Raw genomic sequence first — 10,767 nt, 5'->3', positions numbered from 1 at the left:
TGAGGGATCAGAAAGAGCGAAAGTGATACCAGTGCCCCATGCACAGCACACTCTGTTCTGGTAGTTCAGTGGGCGGAGCTAACCAAAATGCGCAGACTAGAGATGGCCAGCTCTGTTTTCGCACGTGGTGAATGTGTTTATTTGCTGGCATTCTCAGCCACACTGCAACAACGACACATCGTAGGTTGACAACGGACCAAACACCGTTGGTCATGATAGTTGGCTTGCTAAAATTATTGGCTTCGATTGCGAAATGTGTTGTTGAAGGCCCATAAGCTGATAATTTCATCATCTAGTTTCTGGAGCGCGGTATTGCCCACCTCTAGCAAGCGATTCACAGGCACAAGCCATCTCGTGCTGCACACATTTCTCGTACTCTTCCCACTTCGCTTTCCGTCGCATTTGCACCTGAACCTGTTCGAGGTGTAAGCGAGAGCGCAGCTTACTCGCTCACTCGCACCTTCACCGGGGACCGTTTGGAGCAAGACTGCTACCAGCTCGGTTGAGCTCGCCTGGTAATGCATAAGAGCCAAACGCGAATAACTTGTTAATGCGGTTGCGATGAGAACGCCAGGTTGAATTGCTCGGTGCTAGCTCATACATAGCAGGGACAATACTTTCCGCAGAATCCCTTCGGAGAGCTCGGGGGCGATAGGAGAACAAAATGCTTTCGAGAGTTTTCCTGCAATCGACTTTAAAATGCAGATCGGATTCTTCGTGCCAGCAGGTGGTTTGGCGCGCATCTCTACAACCCAACTGCTACGCACCGAACTGCGTCCCTAGGCTGCCGTTTCTGATGAAGCAACTGCCTGATTGCGACCTGTCCAGGCGAACTTATCGAAGAAAGATTTCCTACAGCGTCGGACGTTGTGCGCGAAAGTCACCGAAATGCTTTAGCCGTCGTCGGGGAAAGTCGGGTCCAGTCGAGCCGGCTCCCAGGTTTCATGCGACCCGGTGACTAATTCTCAGTATATAACTCAACTGTCAGCGGCTTATAATCGTTGTGAACAAGGAAAAGTTGGGTCCGTATACAGAGCAACAAAATCGAACTCGTCAATCGGAATGCTACAAGCCCTGTGTGATTTGGCTGTCAAAGAGAGCTTTATTTTCATTTGCTGGGTTATACGAAATTTTTAAACATTATGGTCATTTTCAACAAATGGATTTCTGCTTTCCATTTTGATTGGTTTTTGTTGCGGACGGCAGACCTTCCCGCGAAGCAGCGTTGTTCTAAACGTTCTCGCGGGCGTTTTGACGCGATCTTCTCTGGAAGCCTCCAGAGATCGTTCGTCTAGAGAAGTTCCGCGAGAGGGAGAGCACACATTCGTCGCACTTCAAACGACCAAAACTCCGTTTTGTCAACATTGTTTCCGCGACCGGAATCGGCAGGACTCAACGACGCTCAGCAGCTCAGTGCGAGCGACGAGGGACTTGCGCGAACATGATCGAACAGGAAAGTGTTCATACTGAGCCCATCGCTACCAGGGCAGCATGCCCTTCGCTAGGTAGCGTTTCTGATGGAGAAATTGCCTGAGCAGCGTGCTCCGTTCTTCTAAGGTTAAACAATGAAACAAAAAACTGCTTGCGCATGCGCGGGATCTTGACGCGACCAGGCGCACTTTGCTGCCTGTCGGGGAAGAAAGATTTCTTTCAGCGTCGGAGGTTGCTCTGTTGATCAGTTTGAGACATTATAAAAAACGATTAATTCACTTTTAACACTAATTATTATTTTGTCGTGTAAATTGACCCGGATAACTCTCTATCGGAATCGAAAAAAGTTCTAAAAACAAATTTCTCCTCATCGTTTGGCTACGGCGGTTGTGCCAGATGTGCAAGCATAGTAGCAGGTTTTCCAAGGAAAACACGTTTAATCCATTAAAGAGAAAAGCTTTACTCTATTCAAAGTGTGTCGTATGCCACCGCAAGTTATACAGGTCTGCCATCTATTGGAAATGTATGGAGGGTACGTCAAAAGAATTGTTGCTCTTGTAAGTACACCATATTTCAAACCATTTTCGTAGGAATTAGAGTAGGCTCAGCAAGGACGTGTTGCAGTGATGTGAAAAAGAGCTATTTGGAAATAGCAATTCGAAGATGATTAAGGGGCATTTGAAAATACTTCCCAAAGATGATTTCTCTCACTGGTTTTCCAGTATGTGATGGAGCGTTATCATGCAACACAGTCGCTTTGTGTCGGCCTACTGCAGTATTGTGGCCCTTTTTCATCCAAACATCCTGCAAATGGTCAGGTACGTAAGATTACTCAGGACCACCGAATACTCGCTCTTCAACCGAGTCCTTTGCACCAGCCGGGGGATTTTTGATGTTCTGAATTATTGGGGTCTCTCGTGCAGGCGAAGACCGCCCGCCGGTTGTAACCGGATAAGAAGAAGAAGAGGTTTAAGAAAACGACGTTAGTATTACCCATAAATCTAATCTAAGTATAAACTTAATCTAACTTAACATGATTAACTTAACAAACATGTGGCTTTTCCTGCACTTGCCAAATTTGGGTTGTAAGAATTTATAAATAAATAAAAGAAAAATTGGTTTGCTCATACTAGACATCTATGTTTATAATTATAGATCATTAACTGTTCATTAACGAGCGACCGCGTGTTTAACGACTGAATGAATCCGTACGCGAAAGGATGCTTCATTTGATTATCCAACGACCCTTCGACCTAAACATTCTGTGTGCTGTTGCTGTACCTTTTATTGTTTTGTTTCTCGTGATGCTATTCTGTTGCTGCTGCTGGCGCTCCGAAACTTAAAAGCAGCACATTTATCATGCCAAACGCGTATTGCGCGTACTCGATTGCTCGGAGTACAGCCGTAGAAACATTTGAACAGCATTAACGGAATCAGGGCACGCAGCCAGTTTGTCGCAGCCAACTTCACAAATAGATGACGCTACGGGCGCCGAACAAGCTGATGAAACATTTCATGCAAGCACCATACGTAGCTCACGGTAAAACACTCTCGACCACGACCGAGTTGAGCAGCCGGTGAGAGGTTGAGTGGCTTTTGAAATGCTTCCTTCCTGCGAGGGCAACGGAATTCCTCGTTTCATGCGCTAAGTTAATCTTGTTTTAAACATTTCGATTCCCAAACAAGAAATAGTTTTGATGCAGTAAACAAGTCCCAGCCAATACGATGTACCACAAGGCGGAAACAAGCCTCAAACGGCTTGTGAGTTATTCATTTAGTGGCAGTATAATTATAACACTGTTCTGATATAGTCCATGGTGCCGAAACTTATTAATATTACTTACTTAATCCGGCTACAACCGCCGAGCAGTCTTTACCTGCTTCAAGGAACTTTTCCACCGCTTGCGGTCGAGAGCCTTCGTCCACTACATTTGAATTTGAATTATTAATATTGTTCAGTATTTAATATGCCCGAAAACGCAATTTTCTATTGCTTATTGATTACTCAATCGGCAAAATATGATGTCTCTTCGGTACGTAACTATACAATTGAAGAGCTGTCAAAAAAAATAGAAATCATTTTAACAAAAGATTTTTCAATCCGATAAAGTTTTTTTTACGAGCTTTTCAGTCCGCCGAAAAGACATGGAATTTTCATAATGGTTCCATCTCTAATTTGGTGGCCGTTGTGCTTGTTGCTGCTGCACAAAATGCTTGTTGTGAACACTTTCAAACACATATTAGTTGCTTGTACCAAGTATCCTACTTTTGAGGACCGAAAGTATCCTACCGAGGACATCGCCGAAATTTACGTTGATTTGAATTTCGCTAAATCCGCTACATCGCGCCGCAACCCGAACAAAAAAATCGCTCAATTTTTCATTTTTCTAGCCGCGGATTTCGAGTCGTGAGATGCCCCCTCTCAGTATGGCGGTTTTACCGCTATAAGCTGGGTTCCGGCAAATAATAGCGGAAGACTGTATGCGAGGGAGTGCCTTATAGCGGAATCCTGAGGCTTATAGCGGAAGAAATCGTATGGGCGCCGTGAGCGTTTTCCCCTACATTTTTATTCTCTCTTCCCCTCATTCCATACACCTCTCACCGCCATACTCTCAATGAATTGTCAAATTCTGCTGTTGTAAACAAAGTGTTGCATTTATTCATAACCACAAATGTTTTACAATTACAATATTTCTACAATTGTTTCACTATTCCACCATACACATGCACTTTTCACTTATCTCTGCGTGTACGTAGAGTGTATCCATCCGTGAATCCTGTATTCCATGTATCCTGTATCATCCGCCCTATCGACATTGTCCCGTACGCTTCTAATGGTCAGCTGAAAATGGAAACAGACGCGGTGCACTTTCACTATTTAGAAGTAAATACTTATCGAGAAATGCTTCCCGATGCTTAAATTTACTTACCGAAATAAGCAACAGCTTAGAATTCACAGTTAAACACTATTTTTACACCGATGATGCTTCGTTGATTTGCTTGCGTCGTTCGTTCTGTGTTCCTGCATGAAACTAAGAGTTTCTAACAGTTTGACGTTGGAGTGCCGGACAGCATCCAGTCCGGCACATGAGCGTGACAGAGACAAAAAAGTTGTTCGGTGTTGCGCTTTCTTTCTGGCCTTTGGTGAGAAACGAATCGACGCTCAGATATTTCATCTCAGTATGGAAAATATGAGTGACTTTTTTGTTCGGGAAATCACTTCACTCGCGACACCCACGGCGCGCGGTCGCTCACGCGCGTCGCAGGGCACTCGCCATCGCCTGCCGCCGGCCCCGATATCAGCGCGGGCGCCACTCGCGCCACACACAAGTCCGCGACGTCGTCCGCAAGAGGCAAAGGCAGAGCTCAACGGTGCCTGCGTGCGTAGGGGATGTCTCAGTGAAAACGTGCCGCCCGTTAGCGAGTGCGGAAAAAGTGGAATTTCGCAGGAAAAATCACACAACGTTAAGGCGCACTAACCCCCAAATTACTGCCCTGGGACGGAATTCGTAAGTACATGGCCACCGACGGCCAGCAACAGCGCCACAGGGCCGCCCTAGTGCCGCGTCCGCCCGAGAGTCCGTGGAGCTCATTAACGTATTTTGTTTAAAATGCCAACACCGAAAAACGATCGCGCTCGCGGTGCAAGGAGTCCTGGCCTGGTGTGGGCAAAGATTAACGTGTTTGACCGTTTTTGCCTTCTGATTTTCTCTACTCTATATGTGCCTGAAGTACAATAAGTATTTAAACTACTTTCGCGCGATACGGCACAGGCGTGCGCTAGTTTGGTGGCCATTTTCAATCGACTCCAGCGAGTCGGTTGGCTGAGCTTCGTGGCAAATTGTGGAAATTGTTCGACTTCTGCTTGTTCTTAGTTCTTCAAACACTCTGAGGAACAAAGGGGTTGCCACTGCCCGCCTGCTTAGCACTGCAAGGATGGGAGAGGATGCTGGGAGGAGCTTGGCAATACTCAGGCAACTGACCACACACTGTCCGTTACTGTCCATTTCAGCATTATGTTCCCTTTCTCGTCCCTGCAAGTTGAGTATAGCAATTTTCATCGTTCATCGCAAATCATGTCGAACGCCCTGAGCATGACCAACTCCGGCTTTCCGCACTCGTGGATCGTGTCCGGGCAGGACTTTTGTCCGATCACCTACTCGTCCATCCAGTCCCACAACTCGGCCGTCTCGAGCAACCTGTCCACCGTCGAGCCGGGGTAAGCCAGTTAGCCTGCCAGCAATACACCACTCTCTTCCCCATCAGTTGCATCACATTCAACCGGCACCGCTCGCTCTTGCTCTCGTCTCGTCTCCCGTGTGCAGGTTGATCGAGCTGCGGAAGGAGAAGTCCCGCGACGCGGCCCGCTCGCGGCGCGGCAAGGAGAACTACGAGTTCTACGAGCTGGCCAAGATGCTACCGCTGCCGGCGGCCATCACCAGCCAGCTCGACAAAGCGTCCATCATCCGCCTCACGATCAGCTACCTGAAGCTGAAGGAGTTCAGCGAGAACGGGGTGCCGTCCTGGTGCAAGGAACCGATCGGGTTCCAGAACTACAACGCGCCCCAGTACTTCAACGAGATGTTCGAAACGCACCTCGGCACCCACATCCTCCAGTCGCTGGACGGGTTCGCCATCTCGACCGGTGTCGACGGTCGGTTCCTCTACATCTCCGAAACCGTATCGATCTACCTCGGGCTGTCGCAGGTCGAGATGACGGGCAGCAGCATCTTCGACTACGTGCACAAGAACGACCACACGGAGGTGGAGCAGCAGCTGGGGGTGCGCAAGAGCGCCGACTACTCCGCGTACGGCAGCTACGGTGACGAGCCGCCCGAGAAGACGGTCCTCAAGCTGGACAAGGATGGCGGCGGTGGTGGTGGCGGTGGAGGCGGAGGTGGCGGTGTGAAGGGTCTGCTGCCGGGCGAAGCGTACGAGGGGGACGATCGGGCCTTCTGCATCCGCATGAAGTCGACCCTGACCAAGCGCGGCTGCCACTTTAAGTCGTCCGGCTACCGGGTGATCCTGCTGCTGTGCCACCTGCGCAAGAAGGGCAGCGGGGTGGACCACCAGCACCAGCAGGACCAGCAGCAACAGCAGCAGCAACACGGCGGCAGCGACAAGCAGACGGTCATCGGGATGGTCGGCATCGGGATCGCGCTGCCGCCGCCCTCGCTCCACGAGATCAAGCTCGAGTCGGACATGTTTGTCTTTCGCACCAGCCTCGACCTGACGATCATCCACTGCGAAAATAGGTACGTTCCGGGAGATTTCTTTATGGTAGGAGTGGAGGGAGGGGAGGGGGGGGTCCTAGCGGGGGAGTGCTAATTGTTTCGAACCCAACCGCACAACGCCGATCTCACGATCGATAGGATTTCCAGCTTCCTGGACTACAGCGCCGACGAGCTGAACGGGAAGAGCATCTACAGCCTCTGCCACGGGCAGGACGCGCACAAGTTGCGGAAGAGCCACAGTGAACGTAAGTGTTCATTAAGTGGACGAAGTGCTCTTAGAGGTGCTAATATTTCCTTCCCACCCCCACCTCCCACAGTGATACAGAAGGGCCAGGTGCTGACGCCGTTCTATCGCATCCTCAACAAGAGCGCCGGCTACTTCTGGATCCAGTCCTGCTGCACGATGGTGTGCCAGACGAAGAACATGAGCGACCAGACGGTGATCTGCGTCAACTACATCATCACCAAGCCGGAGAAGGAGAACCTGATCCTCGATATCTCGCAGATTCCGGCGGCGGCGAATGTCCTGGGCGACTACCACCACGTCGGGGGCAAGTCGGGCGTCGCGCCCAAGAAAGGCGTCGCCATCGCCGACTACGAGCTCGACAGCAAAGGCATCGGTGATCTGGGTGGCGGTGGCGTCAGCCAAAGCCATACCGGGCATTCGCACCAGCATCACCAGCACCAGCACCAGCACCAACAGCACCTCGCGGGGGACGGCGGATACCTCGATGGTGGGTCGCAGCAGGAGCACAAAGAGCTGCTGGAGAAGAGCGGCTCGTTGGGCAAACCGGGCTACGGGCAGACGACGGCGACGGTTGGCGGCCACAAAGCGCTGACCGGGCTCGTGTTCGGTGGTGGGCACGAGAAGAAGGATCATGAGCTCGAGTACAAGGACAAGCTGCTGGACCACCGTGAAAAGGGCTGCAGCAATAGTAAGGTAGACGGAAGCAACCCCCACATGGGCATCCCGCACTTACCACGCAAGTTCTCATTCTTCCTCTCTCTCTCTCTCTCTCTCTCTCTCTCTCTCTCTCTCTCTCTCTGTGTCTGTGCTCCTAAATTTTTACAGCACCAACGACTGAAAAGTGGCAGCCCGATGCTGGGCCTACCGAACGAGAACGGTGCCATCGGTGAGAAGAAGGCTTCCGGTGGCAAGAAGAGCGTTAACAACCGGGCCAGCGTTATACGAGTGCTCGCCAAGTCCTCGAAAAAGGTGCTCCAGGAGTCGCATTAAATGGCGGCGCAACACCATCGTTCCATTTGATTTGTTTCGTGTTTTTAAAATTACCGGGCTTAGTACTTAGTTAATGTGAAATGTTTCGCTGCAATAACAAACGCTTCCTTCCAAACGCAGGCAATGGAAGGAACCGGTTACTTGAAATTAAAATTACAAAAACACACCACAGTAAACGAATGTTACTAGGGTTAGCAGCAGCAGTGCACTAAGGATAACCAAATGCCAACCTAGCAGACAGTGGCACATGTCGCGATACATTACAAACCAGTATTTATAGACCACGTCATCGGGGTAAACGTAATGCTTCTGAAGAAGTTAACTAAAGGTGGGAAACAAGTATTACAAACAGTCCCTTACTCGTTGCTCTGTCTAAGGACAGACAGAACATTCCAAAAAACACAAACCTTCTTCTACTTGCCTACATACGCCTGTATCGCTTTTACTAGGGAGCCATCAACTCAGCGGGCAGTAATGTAGCCTTATTGAATTACAAACAACAATAAACTTATCAACTAATCACCATAACCTTTTATGTAGTTCCTGATGCCTGTGACAAACCGTTGATAACACAGCACAGCCATCCCGCATTGCTATCTTGTATTCGTGTAAAGTAGTTTTTAGGATGAAGAAATCAACTCGGAAGAAAAAGGCAGGCGTGCAACCGTAAGCCGCAGCCATCGCGCCGAGTGTGCGCCTCTTTCACACATAGCAATTGTCGGAAGCCATTACGATACAGACACCCTCGTGAGAGTCGTATTTTACCGATTTTTATTGTTGTTTCTTATTATCATATACACAGGATGTCAAAACTACTGAGTTATTGCTGTTAAAAAGAGGGGAATAATTGCAATAAACTACCGCTGCGACGGATGAGATAAACCTGTGACCCTATCGTCCTCTTCCAGCGCTAGAGCCTTGCCGGGCTCTACAACGCGAATACATAAATTGCATCAATGGAAACGTAAAAATTAAAAAATGCATAAATTGCGATAAATATTACGAGATACTTGAAAGGCAAAAAAATTCATGCATTATATGATAATTATTGCATTCGAGCACATAAAATCCTATAGCAACGAGGGCTGACCAAAAAAAGAAAAAATTGGAGTACATGTGTGTATATAAATAAGACGAGTATCCTAGAAGCAAAAATAGTGCAATGAATGTGCAACTGCAACGGCTGCACGCTGCATGTTGCAGTTAGAAGGGATGTGACGATTGCTGTTCGTTTCATTTTCTATTAAACTGGAATAGTGCATTGAAATAAAGTAAACAAGGCAGACAAGACCGCTTCTGGCCGGCGTCAAATGGGTCCCTTGAGTAACGGAAAGCTGATCGAACACAGGGTTCATTATGGGGCGTGACGATTTACCTACCGTCTAACCTACGCAATATGCTTGCACGATACCTCTCACCTGCTTATCTTTTCTTCCTTGTACAATAATGACATAAAACGAAAGCCCGCACAGCATTCGATCGGTTACGCACACCGTTGAGCGTGTAGGACGGTTTGTATACATACACACACATGTACACACGAAACCCAACTAGCCCCATGTCCACAGAATCGGGCTATACGTTTAAAACTGGAGCACACCACGCGCTAGATGAGGTGGTCGCACCCTGGAAGAACAGGATCGTTTTGGAAGGCCCTTCTAGAATGTTGCTTACACGGGGAGTGTTTACTGCAGTCCTACTTATCTCGAGTAAAATGGGCGCAGTATTTCTTCATTTCTTCTTCTTGCTCTTCCGTTTCTTTCGTTTCGAACTAGCGCCGCTAGCGGCAGAGCTGGCAGAGAAAGAATCGTCGACCGCAGGAGTGTTGATCGTTGTATCATCATCATCAGGTAGCTCCCGAGAGATCTGCTTTTCCCTAGCAGCCTGCAGCATCGCCTCACTGCCGTTACCATTCTGGTGGTCGTCCACACCCTCACCATCGTAGTCATCCCGGTCACAGTCCTCGTTCGTGTAGCTGTGTCCTCCCGCATTGCAGTTACTATCGAAATCGGCCGAGAAGCCTTCGGCGTTCGGGTTAGTGATCACCTCGCAGTCGTGGTAGGTGGCGTCGAGTAGCTTCTGTGGATGTGCCCACTGGTGATGATGGTGGTGATGGTGCTGCTGCTGCTGTTGCTCCTGGGCAAGGTCACTCTGGTGCGTGTAGAAATCATTAATCAACCGCTCGCGCACCATAAACACGGTCCCGATAGCACCGGTTTTTTCTTCGTATTCTTCCGCTTCCTCCAGTAGCCTGCCCTCAATGAGGTCGATTACGTCGTCGTCATCACTATCACGGTCCTCCCCACAGTTCTCCTGCTCGTCATCCGCTAGCGCAGCCAGCTCTTTCTCGGTGAGACTCTTCGACAAGTTCTGCTTCACTTTCTCATTTTGCTTCAACTCACGCAAGACGTGCTTCATTTTGTCGTTCACCGACTCGTACGCTTCCTGTTCATATGTCGCCAGCCGACCGTACTCGAGTGCGGCAGCTTGATGGGGATGGGGTGACGCACGCACGGAAGTCAATGAATCATCGCCGTAGGTGTCGTTGTAACGCCCGATGGCAATATCATTTGGATGACCGTCACCGGTCAGCATCGGATTGATGACTTCGACAATCGTTTGTAGCTTCGGTTCCGCTGGCTGGTTCACTACCGTCGCATACCCCGCTCCGTCGCCCAAGTCTTCGGCACAGGCATCGGCACCGTTGTGATGCACAACAGGCTCCACTATGCCGCGGGGTTCCGTTTCAGGCTCACCTATTTCCAATCCACCCTCACTATCACCGCCCAGCGAATCTTCAAGCTCAAACATGATGATCTTTTCGCGCATGGTTTCAACCTGGAACGAAGAGGAAATGTATAAGGA

General features: G+C 49.3%; 2 protein-coding genes across 2 annotated transcripts in view; one reads left to right on the top strand and one right to left on the bottom strand.

Moving 5' to 3' along the window:
* Positions 1 to 4,845: 4,845 nt before the first annotated feature.
* Positions 4,846 to 8,295, top strand: LOC131213423 (protein trachealess-like). Its single transcript, XM_058207460.1, has 7 exons — positions 4,846 to 4,940; positions 5,444 to 5,650; positions 5,757 to 6,492; positions 6,532 to 6,686; positions 6,804 to 6,910; positions 6,983 to 7,605; positions 7,738 to 8,295. The coding sequence occupies exons 2-7, from the start codon at positions 5,448 to 5,450 to the stop codon at positions 7,900 to 7,902; spliced, it is 1,989 nt and encodes a 662-aa protein (XP_058063443.1). The 5' UTR covers positions 4,846 to 4,940; positions 5,444 to 5,447; the 3' UTR covers positions 7,903 to 8,295.
* Positions 8,296 to 9,502: 1,207 nt separating this feature from the next.
* The window catches only part of LOC131213424 (protein lap4), a 42,430-nt gene continuing 41,165 nt past the window's right edge, over positions 9,503 to 10,767 (bottom strand). The window contains exon 19 of the mRNA XM_058207461.1: positions 9,503 to 10,740. Within this exon, the coding sequence (XP_058063444.1) occupies positions 9,634 to 10,740 (1,107 nt within the window). The 3' untranslated portion in view covers positions 9,503 to 9,633. The remainder of the gene's footprint in view (positions 10,741 to 10,767) is intronic.

This window comes from Anopheles bellator, chromosome X (genome assembly GCF_943735745.2).
Source record: "Anopheles bellator chromosome X, idAnoBellAS_SP24_06.2, whole genome shotgun sequence".
Lineage (NCBI taxonomy): Eukaryota > Metazoa > Arthropoda > Insecta > Diptera > Culicidae > Anopheles > Anopheles bellator.
The sequence above is the reverse complement of the archived record's forward strand: the minus strand, read 5'-3'. Positions and strand labels throughout refer to the sequence as shown.